We start from the raw sequence: 18,539 nt of genomic DNA, 5'->3' as shown, positions 1-18,539 counted from the left end.
GGCAAACACACACACACACAGTAGTGGCCTTCTCAGATACAAGCCCGTGCTTCCCAATTCCACAGAAGGTCTTGAAGCCAAAAGCTCTGCACACAGATGCAGATTAACATAAGAAACCCTAGGTTGAGGGAATGTCTTTGGAAGCAAGATTGGGATTATGCTCAGGCAGTGAACACATGAGGTCCAACCCTTGACCTTAATCAGAAGCCCTAATGTTCTCTCCATGTGTGCCACAACTACTCACCAACATGATGGCCTCTTCAAGGTAAAGAATTACAGGCAGCACCTATATGCATTAGACACGGAGGCATCATACCTTAGACAAGACACGGGCCATAGAGAGAGAGAAGAAGAAGGACTATTGTCTGTCAGGGACATACTAGTGTCCAGGATCTGGGCAAGGTAATGGAGCCAATGTTGGTGAAGAAAGAAGTGGTCACCCACTTCCGTCTATCTCCTTAGGCACCGACAGACCATTATATGGAGAATAGTATTATTAAAGAGAGTGCAAAGGCTGGGTGGTGGTGGTGCATGCTTTTAATCACAGACCTCAGGAGGCAGAGGCAGGAAGATCTCTGTGAGTTTGAGGCCAGCCTGGTCTACAGAGCGAGTTCTAGGACAGCCAGTGCTACACACAGAGAAACCCTGTCTTGAAAAAACAAAAAAAGAAAAAACTCAAGAGTGCAAGGGCTGTCCAGACTCCTAGCACATTCCTCACGCAAGCAGAGCATGTGCAGAGCTCACTCTCCAAGTCAACCTGGGAAGGGATCATGGACGAAGTGGGCCATACCAGCTAGTGCTGGGTCACTAGGGGAGGTGGCAAGAGGCAGCTTCCTCACTCCTCAGCCCTACCTTGAAGAAGGAAGGTTATTTGTACAGAAAAACTTGTGACCCAGCTCAGCCCCCCAGGACAAAGTCAGAGAATGCCAGGTGCGTTTCAGAAAACTGGGGAGCCCGGAATGGCCCACTTTCTAGTGTACCCAACATGTCATACAACAGATACGCCCCTCTCACAAGCTAATACCAAAGTCACAAGATATCTCAGTTTCTCTTCACTCTGATCTTGATTCCATACAAACATGAAGGAGGGGGTCGGAAACCAGACACGAAGCTAATCTGCTCCCTCCAAGGTATCAAGGTGAACAGAGATGTGACAGGTCCCTCTCTCCCAGACTTGCAGCTCTTGGGGATAGAAATGTGTTGGTGTGCACATTTGTTAAGCCAACTGTCATCATCCCCTACTCCCACCCTGATTCTATGAATGCCTCCTTGTTCCATTCCGTGGCTCTGACTCTTTTTGCCCTGGGAGTAGGCATCATAGTAAAAACAGCTGTGTGTCATTCAAAAACTGCTTAACCTGTCTCAGGTTCTCATCTACAAAGTGAGAATATGCAATAAGTGATCCAATGTACCAACTCGGTGAGAAATGGGTAGTGAGAGAAAACTGACAGAGAACTGCTATTCTTACTTACGAACAGAACTCAAACACTCCACAATCCACAACCCAGCCCCTGCAGATACATAAAGGCCATCTGAGGGGAAGGAGAGCAGGCTCACACTCAAGGGGAAATGAGATCATACCAGCTCCATTTCAGCAGAAACCCACTCACCTATCCTGCAGATTACCCTACATTCCTTTAGACCACAGTTGGGGTCTTGCACTCAGCACTCACACCCAAGGGTCTCCTTTCATTTTCCCCACTGTGAAGAAGCCAGGGCTGTAGCCTTGTCCCGCGACCTCCGTGTCTTCGGAGTCCAGTCGGCCTTCACGCACCCCCCACCGGAGCCCGCGCCCGCCCGCCGCGCCAGGGCGGTTTAAATGGGCCAAGTTGTGGCGGCGGCTGCGGCGACGGCGGCGGCGACGGAGGCGGCGGCGGCGGCGGCGGCGGCGGGTCTTCCAAGTCCTCCAGCAAACGCAGTGTGCGGCGGGGCAGCTGGGGGGCGGGGAAAGGCGGGGCTGAGGCTAAGAATCCCAGGCTGGACTACGAACAGGACAGGCGACTCTGCAACTTCTCACTGCCGGGATCAGTCCAGCTCTGGTTAGTGTTGAGGAAAGGACTGGCCCTGGACACGAATGCAGTTAGACTTCTGCCGCTCTGCAGAGACTTAGGACCCAGGAGCAGCAGCCCAAGATCTTAGGCAGTTCCAGGAGCACCATGCCTCAGGCGATCAAGGCCCAGCTAAACGTCCAGACAACTGTCCAGGGAGGCCCGGCGGTCAGCAAGAGGGCTGCATCTGCTGCGAACACTGAGGCACAGTAGCCCGCCGAGTGAGTGCGTAGTCAGGCTCTATCCAGGACTTCCCGGCCCAAGACCCAACTCCAACCAAAATAAATCGCGCAGGCAACAAAAAGCCTTCATCTGAGTGCCATGCCAGCAGTGAAAAAGGAACTCCCGGGCCGCGAGGACCTGGCCCTGGCCCTGGCCACCTTCCACCCGACCCTGGCCACACTGCCGCTGCCACCACTGCCCGCCTACTTGGCGCCTCTGCCCGCTGCAGCAGCCCTGCCCCCGGCCGCCTCTCTGCCCGCCTCAGCTTCGGGCTACGAGGCGCTGCTGGCTCCTTCACTCCGCCCCTCGCGCGCTTACCTTAACCTGCACGAGGCCGCGCCTCATCTCTACTTGCCCCGAGACCCGCTGGCCTTCGAGCGCTTTTCAGCTACTGCAGCGGCGGCACCGGATTTCCAGCCGCTGCTAGACAACGGCGAGCCGTGTATCGAGGTGGAGTGCGGCGCCAACCGCGCGCTGCTCTACGTACGCAAACTCTGCCAGGGCAGCAAGGGCCCGTCCATCCGACACCGGGGCGAGTGGCTCACACCCAACGAGTTCCAGTTCGTCAGCGGCCGCGAGACCGCCAAGGACTGGAAGCGCAGCATCCGCCACAAAGGTGCGGTCACGGTGGGGGCTCGAGCCGCTTGTTCCTCTTGTGTGCCCCAGGTTCCTCATTCTGCCACCTGGGACACCTAGCATTAGCCCAGAGGGGGCGCTGTGGCTCCAGGGCTAGTGCTGGGGATACCCTTCTCTTTCCACCACCACCCCTCGCCAGCCCCTTCTGTCCACCCACCCACGCACGAGCGACTTAGTGGACACAGCAAAGGTTTCTCAGCCTCCCTGATCTCTTCAGCCCAGGTCAAAGGGTTCTGGGTCTGCGAGCCGTGAAGGCAGGGGAAGTTTACGGGAACTCGGGAGAGGCCAGTGGGAGGGGAGCCTCTTCCCCACAGGCGCCCAGCCAGCGGTTCTTGACAGGAGTGGTGGGGTGCACTTGAGGCAAGGGTAGGAGTGCGCATTTAGTGGATGCTGTGTCAGCAGGTGGGGGCAGCGGAACCTGACAACGTTGACGATACTGCCGGCCAAAGCCTGTTTGGATACGATATGGAGGCTCCTGAGCCGGGTTCAATAAGCGCTAGCGCTGCGCCGGGAGTTAAAAAGTTAGAGACCTGAATGCGTAAGGTTTAGGGGGTCACGCTTCCCATTAGCTATCTCTTCCTGCGAGGAAGGGAATGCAGAAGCAGGCCTGATCCCCTTCTCACCTCTCACCTCATCTGCCTCTGTCATGAGTTCCCTTGGGACCGGTTTGGAAAGGGTGGAGCACTAGAGAAGGGCAACGAAAATGGGGACGGGGGGGGGGGGAGTAATCCCTTGGTCAGGCAGGGGCACTCGCTCGGAATTTGAGTTTTAGAGACCCCGCATTTCCCAAGCAGCTGCCACAAAGGTGAGAGAGAATTTCAGATGAGAAGTTGGGCACGGTGGGTTTAAGAGATCATTGTGAATTTCATGCACAATTTCATGAATTTTTGCGGGGAAGAGGGAAATCTGGCCTTGCAGCTATACCCCCTGAAAAGCATGCTAATGCTAAATGCACCTGGCCTCTCCCTCACGTGTTCTGCTTGGTCTCCTGGCAGGGAAAAGCCTGAAGACGCTTATGTCCAAGGGGATCCTGCAAGTGCACCCCCCGATCTGCGATTGTCCAGGCTGTAGAATATCCTCGCCCGTGGTGAGATATGAGATAAGCTGGAGATTGTTGGGCAGAAGGGCTGGGTTTCAGCTTCGAAAGTGGTGGCTATGTTGTCTGGGAATGAACATCCTAACCTCAACCCTGCTGGTGTGCTAGAGGAACCTGAGAAAAGTAAATAGGTCAGTAGGTTCCTTGGCACCCTCCCAGACTGTAGCTGGGAAAGAAAAGGAATCCCGGGTTGGATACAGGGTGAGCTGTTGTTTAAGAATTATTTTTGTTTTATGTGTGTGTCTGTTTCATGCATGCCTGGTGCCTATGAAGCCAGAGAAACCCTGGAACTAGAATTGAGTATGGTATTAAGCCGCCATGTGAATACTTAGAACAAAACCCAGGTCCTTTGCAAGAGCAGCAATTGTTGTTGTGGTTTTGGTTTTGGTTCTGGTTTTGGTTTTTTGAGACAGGCTTTCTCTCTGTAACCACCTTGACTGTCCTGGAACTCACTCTATAGACCAGGCTGACCTCAAACTCACAGCAAGTGAGTTACTTCTTTCCAATTCTTCCATCATTGGAACTGTTGTTACTCAAATCGTGGGAATAATGCATAGCCTTATTCCTGGATCATGTCATTCCTCTTGGCCTAGATCTGAAGGTCACCAAATTATCTGGAACACCTGGGAGTGATGCTGATTGTGGGACTGGGCTCATTCTGAGGCTTGGCAGATCTGACTTGCTTTGACTGTGATCTGGGATAGTCCCAGGCTTGAGGGTGAGCAACCTGTGTCTCTGGGGTGCTGAGTTGGAATCCTGCCAAGTATATGACTAAATGTCTGAATGTCCTGATGGGATAGCCTAGTCAGAGCAGGCTGTATAAGCATCTAGTGAGCTAAAGTTGGGGACTGGTTACAGAATCCCACCAAAGGTAGACAATGTATCGAGTACTTGAAGAACAAGAGAGATTAGGGATCAAGCATGCATGCCCTTATGCAAGAAGGATTTAACAGATTCATTTGAAAAAAGAGATTACCTCAGGAGAGGGAATAAGAGCACCTGGGGGAGAGCAATAAGTGTCTTGATGTTGAACTAGAGCTGTACCTGGCTTCACCCAACATCCTGTCTGCCGGGGCAGAGTGAGGCAGAGAGATGCCACGATAGGACCCAATTGTCCACCTTAAATTTGTTTCATTTGGGCTCGTGGTGGAGCATCCTTATTGGTTCCTTATGGGCCCTGAGGGCCATGCTGGGAAACCACAAACTCATGCATTTGGGGCAGATGAACGGAACCACATGCAGAGCCTGCCAGATCTAATGCAGGCCAACATACGAGGTTCACAAAACATGTAGGTAAATACAGGCATCATTCCACCAACTGCTGGAACCAGAGGTCAAAGTCTGCAGGTAGCTGGTGGGAGAGGGGTCCTCATTAGATTTACAGAGTTCTATTTTCTGTTTGGATGGGAGGAGTCATGCTGCTTACAAACCAAAGCACGTTGAGCATTCCCACAAGCCTGGGGGACAAGTAGCCCAGTGCCTCCCTCACTTCAAGTGGGAAATCTGCAGCTAAGAAAGGAATGGGCCTGCTGTTTATCTAGACCTCCCAATCCCTACCATGAGTGGGAGACAACTCAGGGCTGAGGCCAACTTTCCTACTCCTGGTTCCTTTTTAGAAAGACTTCCCCACCTTTCCCACCGTACCCCACAATCAGGATCACAAGTATGAATCAGTATCGCAGATATTCCAGTACTTGAAAACAGTGTGCGCATAAGTCAGAGGCCCTGAGTGACGGCACCCCTCCCACTGTATGAGCAGGCTAGCTCTTGGTTAGGTTTTCAGATGTTTTCAAATATGTTAAGCTGTAGGGCTGGCTTACATTTTCAGTACACAAAGGAAGCTATATTCTCAGTTCTTGGGTATTATCGGGACAGCCATCTGGGTCCTTTGTACCATTTCTCATGGGTCATCCCCCAGGTACCACCCAAGACCCAACTCCCGGTACTCTTAGGGTGTGGAAGGTGCAAGTAGGTCCCTGTGCCTGCTGTTTGTGTCGTGGGGTTGAGGCTGGCAATAGCCAACTGGCTCTGGCTCTTTCCAAGTGACAATCTCATGGCCCCTGTGTCCCATTGTATGTAAGAAAGAAAAAAAACTTGTTTCTGTTATCAAGAGACAAGCAAGCGCTCATAGAAATGATTCCCCAAGCCTGTGGGATGACAGAGGCCTGGGACACAAGCCTTGTAGGTATAACATCTGTAGAATAAATCCCAAGTGTAAGAAAGGGCTTTACCCTTTCAGCCTAACCTTCACTCTACTGTCCCTAGAACAGTGAAGGACAAAAGTCAAGTAGATCTTAAAGGGGACCATAGAAATAACCCTCTTGTCCTGGAGCCTGTCCTCAAACAGTAGTGATTCACACCACTGACTTGGTACTACAGAGTCCTTATTACCTACTCTGAAAAGTAACCAAATGTAGGCCCCAGAAGACTCCTGATGGCATATGCAGCAGAGACTATGGCTCCCAGAACCCAGAGTTGGACACTGTTCAGACTGCAGAGCACTTGCCTAGCATGCCCAGTATCTCAGAAATGGGGGCTGGGGTGGAGAGAAAGAAATTAAAAAAAAAAGACAGTTTATTGATGTTTCTGTTTGACAATGGATAGTGAGAATGGGGCTAGAACTCTGCCCTGCTCCAGTCCCATGAAATGAACTGGGGTTGAGAGGCATTCTCTAGGAAGTGGAAGATGGGACTTACCATGTAAGATGAGCCATCTCTGAGGCTGTGCCTACAGAGAAGAACTGGACTGGAGCCTGTGGGTCCCACACTATCATCCTTGTGTGCTGGTCTATAGCAATGGAGCTTCTGCACCTTGGTCTGGACTCTGGAGGCTGAAGGCCTGACCTAACCTAACCCTCCTCTTCCCACCTTCTCAGAACCGGGGACGTTTGGCCGACAAGAGAACAGTCACTCTGCCCCCTACACATGCCCTAAAGAAAGAAAGAACCCCCAGTTTCTCAGCCAGTGACGGTGACAGTGATGGAAGTGGCCCAGCTTGTAGGCAGCAGCCAGACCTGAAGCAGGAGGATGATCCACACGTCCATATCATGAAGAGAAGGTACTGATTCCACAGCCAGGCTAGGAGGCTACTATGGGGGTGGGGGTGGGACAGCACAGTCAAGGTCTGCAAACACTGTATCAGGCACAGGCAGGAACCTTTCTTGACATCTCATCCAGGCACTTTGATTCTCTGCAGGGGTCACTTTTAGGAAATGGGTTGGTAGCAGTGAGACCCAGAAGCCTATACCAACCTGGGCTCATGATCCAAGTCTCCTTCAAGTGGCTGCTGTGAGGTTCTTCTTGTGTGATCTCACACCGGCTGAAACAGCCCCGGCAACTAGAAATTTGATTTCAGTAGAATAAGCACCATGTATAGGAAGACTCCGGGCACTATATTCCCTCACCGACTATGCAGCCATGCTACTTTAGGTGCCCAAAGTGAAGTGAGGTCAGGACTGTTGTAAATCCAGAAGCTGACTCTGACCTGGTGAGTGGGAGCTGAAGCACATTTAACTTGGCATGGGGCATTGCCTCTTAGCCACTGCCCTAACTACTGGTACAACAGGATGCCAGAATCAGATTCATGTATATCCTTCTGCCCAGGTATATTCCCGGAGCCATGCTGACCCTCTATTTTTCCCTTTTCAGAGTCCACACTCACTGGGATGTGAATATCTCCTTCAGAGAAACATCCTGCAGGTAGGAGTCCAAGTCTGTGAGGCTCTACACACACATCACAGGCAGCAGGGAGTTTTATTGCTGTGCTTCCCCTCGGGCCCTGCTTATGCTATGCCACCTGTCTCTTCTCCCTCTTCTGCTGATGGACCTGTCTTATTCATTTTCTGACCAATATAAACCAATGTGAGCTGAGTATCCACCAGGTTTTCTACGTCTTTTTGCACAACCCGGGTTGTGGCAAACTGGGTGGCAGGATCCCACCTTAACCAAGCACATCCCACATGCCAAGTAGCACAGGCAGAGGTTCTGAGAAGAGAGGTTCTAGAGTCTGCGTATATGCTGTCCCTGATGGGACTGTCCATTTGTATCCATCTGCTCAGAGATGAGGCTGTAATATTCTCTGCTTAACCTACCAGAAACGGACCAGGAGATGAGAATGGTGGTATATGAGTGACGTCTTGAAGGATATATGAGAGTTCACTGGGGCAAAGGGATTCTGCAAAGTTGTGTTAGAATGAGATATGAGAGGCCAGTTTGGCCAGGTGGAGGCTAAAGATCTGGGCCTTGAATGCTGGACCTATTCGGTTTTATCTTCAAGAAAGAAGGCACAGAAAGCTTTTCGCCAAGTAAGCATGTTTTGAAAGGATCCTTCTGGAGAAACCCTCGCCCATCAGGTCAGGGGTTTTCTTAGGAACACATAGATTCATAATATGGAAGCATGGTGGGGGCTGCAAATACAGATGTCACAAGAAGATGAAAATGAAGTCACCATATAAGGAAGCTGGAGTGTTGGGAAGATCCAGTCTCCCAGTTTCTGAGGAGCAAGGAATAGGTCTGTGAGCATGCCCCGCTGTCTTACCCCAGGACCTACAGGGCATACATCAGGAAAAGTCCAACTGTGGAATGTGGCCTCAGGAAGAGACTAGCCTTCTGTGGCCAGGCTCCAGGCCAGTCACATTTGAATGTCTGTCCTGGCTTCTTTCAGATGTGTTATTATTTGTGTGATTGACAAAGCCTGCATCCTGGGGTTGCATTGCAATAAATAAAATCTTTAAACTTATTTCTACCTAATTTTGAAGTTACCAGCTCCACTGATCATTTGTATGACCCATCATGAACACTGATGACATTTCATCAACTTTTTACTATACATGCTGCAGGATAGATTTGTCAGCAAGACCAGTAGGGAAGCTGGTGCTTATGCCTCTCCTCCAGGAGTTCTTACCTCCTGTGACCCTCCTCACATTCACAAAGCTTTAGTGAGGATGTGTCCATACAAGTTCGTCACAGTGTCAACAACTGCAGCCTGGTGCCCCTCAAGAAGTCCCTTAGTTCCAAGAGTTAGGATTCTATCGGAAGGGGGAAGAAGGCTAGGAGTACTGACAGCCTTCAACTTACCTACTGGTGGATCCAGTGTCTAGACAGGAAGGGGCACAGGTGGCCAAGACCAGCTGCTTGTGCTACCCCCTCCTGGCCCTTTGTTTTGCCTTGTTGGCTTGCCTACTCGTTCTTCTGTCTCTTGTTTCCTGTCTATGAATCCATTTCTGTGGTCACTCTCCACTTGTCTATTCACTTGTTTCCGCTAATCCATCGTCCATCTGTCTTTGGTCCTCTGACAAACCATGTAAGGAACCACCTGTCTGCTTGGATCAAGCAAGAATCATAACTCACCCAAATGCCTGTGAAGCCTTTAGCAGCATAGCCTCTGAACCCTCAGGGTCCCTAAACTGACAGGGAGGGGAACAAGTCTGGATTTCATAAGACCAAAGGAACAGGATGGAGACCCCAGAAGGTGTGCTAGGCCAATCTTTTTCTCTTTCTGGCCTCCTCATGATCCTCCCCCTGCAGTATTCTGGCTCTACCACGACCATCCATCTCTTCATCCATGCCTCAACCTCCTGAGGTACTCCAGGGCTTGGTCCATAACATGTAGTAGAATGCAGTGGGAAGCAGAGGGTGAGTTGTGGCTTCAAGAACCTCATACCAACCACAGAGAAACCCTGTCTCGAAAAACCGAAAAAAAAAAAAAAAAAAGAACCTCATACCATGACGCTAAGAGCATAATTAATGCATTTCGGCCATGTATGCATGGAATTTTTCAGTGTATAAAATCAGCATAATTTGTTCAGTGAATGACCAAGCTATAGGAACTGGTTTTCAGAACTGCATCATCTTTGAGAACACAGAACAAACTACCAAGGTAGAATGGGAGGTGGATGCTAAATTCAAGTCCTGTTCTGACCTGCTATCACTCCATGGAATCATGCTATCCAGTACCTAGTGACTCTGATATTGTCACCAGACTTTTCCAGATACAGGTCCAGGCAGGAAACCTCACTTTCCTTCTGTGGGCCAGGCTGTGCTCACAGAGAACAGGCTTCTGCCCACTCCCTGGAGCTCCTAGAAACTGATTTACCTCCTAACTAGAAGGAAATCCCCATGGGGACCAGTCTGTAGCTGTTCCAGTCTGTGCCTAGTCAGCCCATAACACCCCCCTCATGCTGAGATAGCAATTCTCTCTGACACCCCCACACTGATGAGGATGCAGGGGATGAGCTTCATGCCAATTAATCCTATAACGTACTTACACCCCCACCTGCCCTCTGGGTCTGCAGTGCTGAGATGGGAAGAACACATCTGGGCCTCTAGGCTGGGGCCCTCTTGGGTGTCTGCTGATGAAACTGATCTGCTTAGGTGCCAGCCCTGGATTAGCCCAGCTACAGTCACCATGGTCAGGGGCTGGGAGCTATTTAATGAGGTTCAGAGTTGATTCCTAGGTCACTTTGTAGAGGCACTGCCAGGATCTGAGGCTGCTCTGTAACAGGTGAGCCATGGAGGGCTGAGCACTGGGCACCACTGCTCCTGCCCTGACTTTGGCTTCCTGTGTCTTCCTTCTCTACTGATGCTTACAGAACTCCAGGGTAAGGAATTCCTACTTATATATCCTCTCCTCTATGGGGCTCTGTGGATGAGGACTCAGCTGACTCAGCAGGAATGACAAACACAGTTAAATGCTGTTATACCGAGTCAAAAGGTCCTGTGTAGAAGTTCCAGACCTACCCACGCCTGGTGGTGGCTCTCTGCTAATGAGCATGAGTCTTGTCAACTATAGAGCTCTGGTCAGAACTTCAGTTTCCTTATTTAAAAGAACTAGGAACTAGGGAGTATGTTCCATGTTCTTGCTGCCAGAGCTGGCGGTATATATGGCAGCTTACTCTCTCTTCAGGCTGCTCTCCAGGGCAAATCAGGACACACTTTTCTCTGTAAGAAGGATAGCTGAAGGGGTTGTCTTAGAACTGCAATTAGGTCTAAGTACCAGGTCCTGACTTCCCTTTGGTCTGCTTAGAGGGCATACACATGTGTGCTGTCAGTGGTCTCACACAGGGGTGTGCAGATGGCTTTGCATACTTAGTGCATACTGTCCACAAGTCATGTACCCTCATACCGACAATGCCAGATTTCCAACTAATGAAGCAGCTCATAGCTTGGTCTGTCTTGCTCTTCTGCAGCCAAGACAACGATCTCCCCACCCTTATATCCAGCGTACATCAAAGCCACCACCTTGTTATGCCTGAGCATCCAAGCCACTGTGACTTCCAGAGAGGCAACGTGGAGATTGGCCTTGGACCTGCAGGTGAGGAATCCAAGAGATCCCAATGGTAGAGAGGGGCTCTGGGGCCACAGCTATCCTGACTAGAGACTGTCCTCCCCAAGTCTCTAATCAGCAGCTCTAGGCCCTGAGCACTTTGGCTGGCAGCCAGAGGCCAGCAAGGGGGGTGGGTTGTGAGACTGGCTTTCCCCTGGGGCTACATGTGATGGTAATTGTGTTAATCCCAGACAGCCAGGCAGACATGGCTACAGCAGAGACTGCTCCATTATTGCTTTTGGTGGAGTGGGTTTCGAGTGGCCAAGACCCACCAACCCTTCCTCAAAGGGGCAGATACCATGTAAGCCTCTCCTAAGCTCAGAACTGCCCGCTGTAGAATGACTCGTGTGTCAGAAGAATGCTCACTTCTCCTACCCACAGAACATGTACAACCCGAGTTCTGCCTTCCAGGGGTGCTGAACCTGAGCAAGGTGAGCAAAGAATGCTAGGGTTCCCAGAACCACCATGAAAACTGACTACTGGAAGCCACAGGAGTTCAGAGAGGCAACTGGCAGAGATCGTGGCACTCCTCAGAAAAGCAGGCCATAAGGCTGCAGTGAGGGCACACCTGAGATTCAGGGGCTTTGAGGGACCTTTCTCTCCTGGCTCCTAGGGAAGTGTCTGGTGTGGCTGCGGTGCTTGGAAAGACTGGGTGGGTGGGTGGGTGTGGTCCACCACAGTGGACATCTTTATCAAAGCCCCGTGTGCTTGAATGGCTTTGTGGGCTGGTAGGGGGTTGCTTCTGGAACAGCTGGGGACCTGATGAAGGCCCAGCCGGGTGGAAACAGCTGAGCAAGCGCCTTATAAAATCTAATTGCCCCATTGATTGGGTAAAGTCAAAGAAGTCTATAATGATTGTCATGTTCTGAGCTCACAGGTCCTCCCCTGTTCCTGTACATGGAGAGAGACCTCCTTAGGTGTGGGTGTGTGTGTGCACATGCACACACTTCCTCCCAGCCAGGGCCATCATAATACTTGTTGTGGTGTCTGTGTACTACATATATATATCCATATATATCTGTGATTTTACTCATCTATCTGGCCACTCTTCCTTTTGCACTGCACACAGGGGTTCATAGTGGCACAACTATGTGAGTGTGTATTGCTTCACTTAGGCATTCTCTTAGGGTCTTGTCCCTATTTCCTAGGTGCTTTCTTTCTCTGTAGGGGTTCACTCTCCCACTGCCTCCTGGACAAGAGAGGACTATAGGGGTTGCAGGAAGTTATATGTCTGTGCATCTTCCCATAGTTATACTGCTGTGTTAGCAGCACCCTGGTGTGCTGGGAGTGAATGTGACTTCATTAAGTCTGCCACGGGACTGGGTCTTATTTGAGATGCCTTTACTCCATGATCGTCTCCACCAGGTTATTATCCAAACTTCAGGAATAGAAAGACACACACACACACACCTCTCTCTCTCTGTCTCTCTGAGCTTTGCAGGTAGCCATTGTTAAAGTAGGGACAGAATGCTGTGAAAAGAGCCCTTGCCTGACCCTTAAGGGGATGTGTGGGTTGGCATAAGAACGACATGTACAGAGTGAGACCAGGCCACAGAGACCTAAGTGACCCTCCTCCCTGCCTAGATCAGCTGCTGCCTCTCCTGCCCACCTGTCTCTGATACATTATTGGTGGCCCCAAGTGCAGCCAGATACCCTTCATCTGCCTGCTGGATCCATCTGTCTTGAGAGATTATGGATGGAACTCTTGTTCAAACAATGGGTGCTGTCCCTCTCTTTGAGGAAGAGCCTGTGATGGCCAGCTAGACCAGTGGCAGTGAGGTAGTTGAGATCAATAAGTTATTAGCACCATTCTGTCAGCCATAATGTAATGATTGATTGGCATTTTTTGCTGCCACACTTCCCCAGTTTGATAAGAATGACAGATTTAGGAAATTTTTAAAACTGGAATTCAGCTCTGGTGCTAATGGTTAGAGCTTTGGGGAAGGGTGGGACTTGCTGGGCATCATGGAGATTTTTGGTTCACCCAAGGAATTGTTCCTCCACATTCTTCTAGCTGGTGAGGATAAGGAGGGCAAAGAAAGCAACATTTAACCTGGAACCAAGATGGCATGGGCTGTTCAGCAAATACCCTAGCCTTAGGGCAGGAGCGCAGAAGGAACCTGGGTAGTAGTGTTTAGAATGGTCTGGAATTGGGTCAACTAATGCCTAAGGTTTGGCAAGTTGGGTATGATCACTGGATCCTACAGGGGATACTGGAAGCCGAGGCTGGGCCTAGCCTGGTGCAGACATAGCACATATAGGCTATGTACTATGGGGTGAGTTGTTCAGGAGTCCCTCAAGAGCCCAGAACCTGGATGAGTAGGCGGGCACATACTGCCAAGGAGAGACAACGGCTTCCTTTCTGTGTCATAAGTGTAGTAGAGAAGTTACTAGAGGAAGAAATGGAGTTTCTGGTGGAGGGCTGGGAAGACCCAGAATAAAGTAGGCTGAGATTTGAAGCATGACTTCTGTACTTGCCTCCCCTACACCTGCACAGTATCCAACCCTATCCAAAGCGGCAAAGGCAAGCCACTCAGTTCCCCCAAGGTGGGGCTGAGGAAGAACATGAACTCACAGGAGACTGCCTGGTGAAATATTTGTGTGAACTTCTCATTACTTCTATCTACATGCCCAGGGCAAGCATCAGAACTGCTTTGTGTCTTTGCTATGCTCCACATCCACCTGTCATGGTGTCCTCTGGCCTGCGATACCAGGTTGGGCAAGGTCTTAACTGCCAGGGAGAACGTGGTAGTGGTTGGGGTTCCAAGCTGAGCTAAGGTTCAGGTGGCTTTCCCTCCAAGTCATGAGGCACTGGGTGGGGCTCACTCCATCCTCTACAGGTGAACTGTTGGGCAAGAGACTGGGCTGCTCCTCCTACATTACTAGTGACTGTTCTTCAGAGAAGAAGGTGCGAAGCAAGTCCCCACAAGGTGAGAGTCTAACTCCGGAAAAGGAGGCAGGTCATAGAAAGGGGAGGGAGCCATGAGTTTCTGCATCCTGAAGGGTTTGCCAGACCTTGGGTAGAAACCAAGAGAGGAGGCCTTGACTTGCACTCACCATGTGCTCCTTTCAATAGAGACTCTGCTGCTTCCAGAGCTGGAGTCTACAATGGCCCCTGAGGATCACTATCATCGGCTCATGTCAGCCCTGAGTGAGGCTGGCCCCTTTGAGGAAACTCAACGTCTCTACCACCTGGGTATCCCCAGCCATGGTATGTGCCACCACCACCCTCAGCATTCCCACCTCGAATATGCCAACCCTTCACTGTTCATCCCTGAGTGGGAGAGGAAGGCACAGGTGAGGGAGGGACATAGGAGAGATGTGGGTTCTGTGGCATATGCTAGGTTCTCCTCCACTCCAAGTAGTCAGTGCAATACCATGAATCTGTGGTCAAACTGTCTCAAGGCTGCTGTTGTTGTGGGGCAGGCATGGCAGGAAGGAGGGGGTTGTCACAGGTGGGATATGGTCACTAGTGCTCAGATTGCTTGAAAGAAGCCAAGCCTGAGGCACTACTCCTGCTACCTAGGAATAGTAAGACACCCTATTCAGCTGCAACACCAGAGAATCTTTTCTGGCAGAAGTGGCTGGGGGCTCAGGGAAGGGAGCAGAATTTCCGATTCTTACAGAAGGTACTGTCCCCCAGGGCAACTCAGGCACCAAGGACCTAAATAATTCACTAAATGTTAATAATTTAAAAATCCTTCTTTTTAATTGCTTTTCCCAGCTCTGCTGCTGGCCTGTGCAGGAGAGGGTGTATAGGCAAGCTGGTTGTCAATCACCACTGTACAGAGGATGGCGGGGGCGTGGATGGGGGGGGTGGCTTATTGGGCTCTGGAGCTGGCTTCAGGCCCGGTAATTTATAAACAGGTAGCAGGGGAGCAGCAGAGAAGTAGAGCTTGAACTAGGGGGACTAAATGGGCTAGGAGTGCCCCCACATTTAATAGTTGTCTACCATCATGGCCATGTGTACTATTATTGCTTAATGGGAGTGACAAGTTCTTCTTACCTATTCTTGCCTCTTGTCTATAAAGGAGTCACCTAGGCAGCCTTCTGTTTGAGGTCCCCTCCCAACTTTTCTCCCACTGACCTGGAACAGCCTTGTGTCCTTAAACTCTGACCTTTGCACAGCCCATCTTTGTGATAGAGGCTAGAGCAAATACTCAAAACACCAAGCTATCTAGCTCGGAGCTCTTCTCCCCCAGCTCATTTTGATTACTGACCAATCAGACCCCTTTTCAAGTTCACTTGCCCAGCTGCACCACATAGGTCCTGGAGCAAACTGTGTCCCTGCTGATCCTCCTCCAGCCCCAGTGACACAAAACAGAGCTCAGGACATGAGAGACTCCTCCTCCCGTTCTGTTCTAGGCTTCACTGGGTCAATGCCCCATAACCAAGGGGAACTCCTGGGGGAGCTTAGCATCTGAGTTACTGCTGTTGCCTCCCTTCCCAGATCTGCTAAGGGTTCGGCAAGAAGTGGCAGCAGCAACTTTGAGGAGTCCTAGCAGCTTGGAAGTACACCTGCCCTCATCTGCAACAGGTCATCGTCGGAAGCAAGGCCTATTTCAGCACCGGGAGGGAACAGTTCCAGCTACTGCCCCGTCCTTCTCTGAAAGGTACTAAGGTGGTGTTTCAGCAAGGCCCCATAGTCTCTAGGCTGGTTAGTTGAGAAGGTCAAGGCCACATCCTGGACCTTATCACGTTTGTGTGGGCACCGTGTTCAAGGTCCAGTGCAGGAGACTCCTAACACCAGCTGTTGTGAGCAAGAAAATATTTCTGGGGAAGAATATACAGAAAGGACCGTTTCAATTTCCTTGTTGAGCAATTGGGGACCAGCCTAGTAAAGGTGCCCTAGGATAGTGGTGATGTCTTGAGGAAGGCAAAGAGTAAGCCATTTACTATCTGGAATTTGAAGAGCTAAGTGCAGAGGGGGCTGGGGTTACAACTCTAGAGACATCAGAGCTGTTCAAAGTACATACTACCTCCACAGCGGACTAGTGGAACCAAGGAGAGCTCTGGGCAGGAGCCCCAGGTTTTCTAAACACTCCCCATTCCTCCCCACTGGCCACAGACCGCAGCATCTGCGGCTGCCTTCCGTCTCAGGACTGTGGCTAATTACCCCATCGTGTGCCCCTCCCGCCTGCGCAGGACGGCTCAGGATGAGAGGTGCTCCCCCACCCAGTAATTACCGCTGCAGCCGCCTCCGCCCACAGGGTCAGCGCCTCTGCGCCGCCGGGGAGATTAATTGGCGCCGCCAGCTTGGACGGGGGGCAGTGCACGACCCGAAGCCAAAACCAGGGACTCAACGACCGCCCGTGGGGTCGGCAATTAGAGGCGGCGGCAGGGGGTGCACCCGGAGGCGGTTACACTAAAGGGGGAGGGGTGCACAGTCGGAACTGGGCCTGTGTTTACTATTCTGCTGTCCACAGGGAGCTGTCACAGCCACCCCCTTTGCTGTCACCCCAGAATGCCTCCCACATCGCCCTGGGCTCCCATCTCCGACCACCATTTTTTGGGGTGCCCACAGCTCTGTGTCAGACCCCAGGTGAGAAAAAGGCGGATATTAAGCCCTTTGTGTCGTTGTAGAGCCCTCTTTAGGTGCAGAGGGTCCAGCAAGAATGGCCTGTTCTTTTCTCCCAGGTTATAGCTTCCTGCCCTCTGCCCAGACTGAGATTTTAGCTCGGCAGCAGGAGCTTCTACGGAAACAGAGCTTAGCTCGGTAAGAACCTTGAAGACCAGTGAGAGTCATTTTAAGCATGCCCATGCTGACTCCTGCTGTCTGCCCTTTCGGTCCAGGCTGGAGATGTCGGAGTTGCTTAGGCAGAAAGAACTGGGCAGCTCTCACCGCCCACAACAGCTGGAGACAGAGGTGGCCTTGCATATCCCTGAGGGTCCAGATGAGCTCCAGCGACGTGGCTCCATGCTGGTTTTGAAACACAGCTCAACACCACTACTGGCCCTGCCACCCCAGGGACCCCCAGGCCCAGGCCCCCCTACCCCAACCAAGGACTCTGCCCAAAACCAGCCTCAAAAGGGGAGTCTTGGTGCTGCCTCAGCCCAGCTCAGTGAACCCAAGGATAGGACAGGGGCTGGCCTCTGGGCTCAAGATGTCTCCGAGGAGCCATCCAAGGATTCAGATGGAGAGGACCTTGAGACAGCAGCTGCCAGAGGCGAGGCCTCTACTCCCAGACAAGTACCAGCAGGAGGGACCAGAGCAGAAGGAAAGAGGCCTCTCTCAGGGTCGATGCCCCCTCCACTGCCCCTGGGATTCCCCAGTGGGGCAGTCAGCCCCTACTTCCACACAGGTGGGCAACCCTAGCCACCCACTAATAGGGGGTACCACGGGGAGAAAAATCCTTTGTCACTGAACCAAGAGCTTTAAAAAATTAAGAGAAAGGTCAGACCATGGGGGGATGCAAGGGAAAAGCCCAGGCCCTAGTAACATCCTTTCCATCTCCAGGCACCATGGGGGGACTCTACAATGATGAAACCACAGCCCCTGAGGATGTCAACAAATGGACTGTAGATGATGTCTGCAACTTCGTGGGGGGCCTGTCTGGCTGTGGCGAGTATGCCAGGGTGAGGGGAGCGGCAGGTCCCTGGAACTAGGCCAGGAGGCCCTGTCCCGAGCAATGTCCCATAAACAACATGAAAGAACCAATCCTTTTGCTGAGTCATTTTTCATGCAAGACATACTCTATTCTGTGGGCTTTTCTTATCCCCAGGTATTCAGAGAACAAGGAATAGATGGAGAGACTTTGCCTCTACTGACAGAAGAACACCTTCTGAACACTATGGGACTGAAGCTAGGGCCTGCCCTTAAGATCAGAGCACAAGTAAGTGTTCTCATCAATCTAGAGAGGGCGGAAGGGTTCTTTGTGACTGGAGATGGTCTCCCAGTCCCCTTTATCTGGCAGGTATTGACCCAGCTTCATCTCTTTGTAGGTTGCCAAGCGCCTGGGCCGTGTCTTCTACATGGCCAGTTTCCCTGTGGCCCTTCCATTGCAGTCAACAAGCCTGCAAGCCCCTGAGCTCAGCCCAGGACAGCAACTCCTGTCTCCAGCAACCACCACATCTCCATATGAGGGGGCCCACCTGCCCACAGGCCGAGCCTCACCCAAGCAGGAGAATGGGTCAGGGACCACAGCTCTGCTCCCAGGGGCCCCAGATCCTTCTCAGCTTCTCTAATGATCTAGCAGGCAACCATTATACACTCC

The 18,539-nt window shown here is 51.4% G+C and overlaps 1 protein-coding gene across 2 annotated transcripts; it reads left to right on the top strand.

The window, feature by feature from the left end:
• The first annotated feature begins 1,979 nt into the window (after positions 1 to 1,979).
• Positions 1,980 to 18,510, top strand: Samd11 (sterile alpha motif domain containing 11). Of its 2 annotated transcripts, none has more exons than XM_075944815.1 (14): positions 1,980 to 2,886; positions 3,902 to 3,993; positions 6,878 to 7,059; positions 7,650 to 7,700; positions 11,189 to 11,313; positions 14,166 to 14,255; positions 14,402 to 14,536; positions 15,776 to 15,938; positions 16,752 to 16,867; positions 16,963 to 17,041; positions 17,119 to 17,627; positions 17,783 to 17,901; positions 18,048 to 18,158; positions 18,268 to 18,510. In XM_075944815.1, the coding sequence occupies exons 1-14, from the start codon at positions 2,370 to 2,372 to the stop codon at positions 18,508 to 18,510; spliced, it is 2,532 nt and encodes an 843-aa protein (XP_075800930.1). In that variant the 5' UTR covers positions 1,980 to 2,369. The 2 variants fall into 2 exon arrangements, with proteins under 2 accessions (XP_075800930.1, XP_075800931.1); XM_075944816.1 differs by having other exon boundaries at positions 1,982 to 2,886; positions 14,420 to 14,536.
• Positions 18,511 to 18,539: the final 29 nt, after the last annotated feature.

This window comes from Microtus pennsylvanicus, chromosome 13, assembly GCF_037038515.1.
Source record: "Microtus pennsylvanicus isolate mMicPen1 chromosome 13, mMicPen1.hap1, whole genome shotgun sequence".
NCBI lineage: Eukaryota > Metazoa > Chordata > Mammalia > Rodentia > Cricetidae > Microtus > Microtus pennsylvanicus.
Note: the sequence above shows the minus strand (reverse complement) of the source record. Positions and strands in the feature narration are given on the sequence as shown.

Coding starts and splice junctions, on each gene's coding strand:
- Samd11 (XM_075944815.1), top strand. CDS start 2,370: ATGCCAGCAGTGAAAAAGGAACTCCCGGGCCGCGAGGACCTGGCCCTG. Junction 3,994..6,877: donor GTAGAATATCCTCGCCCGTG/GTGAGATATGAG, acceptor CCACCTTCTCAG/AACCGGGGACGTTTGGCCGA. Junction 14,537..15,775: donor CCTGGGTATCCCCAGCCATG/GTATGTGCCACC, acceptor CTCCCTTCCCAG/ATCTGCTAAGGGTTCGGCAA.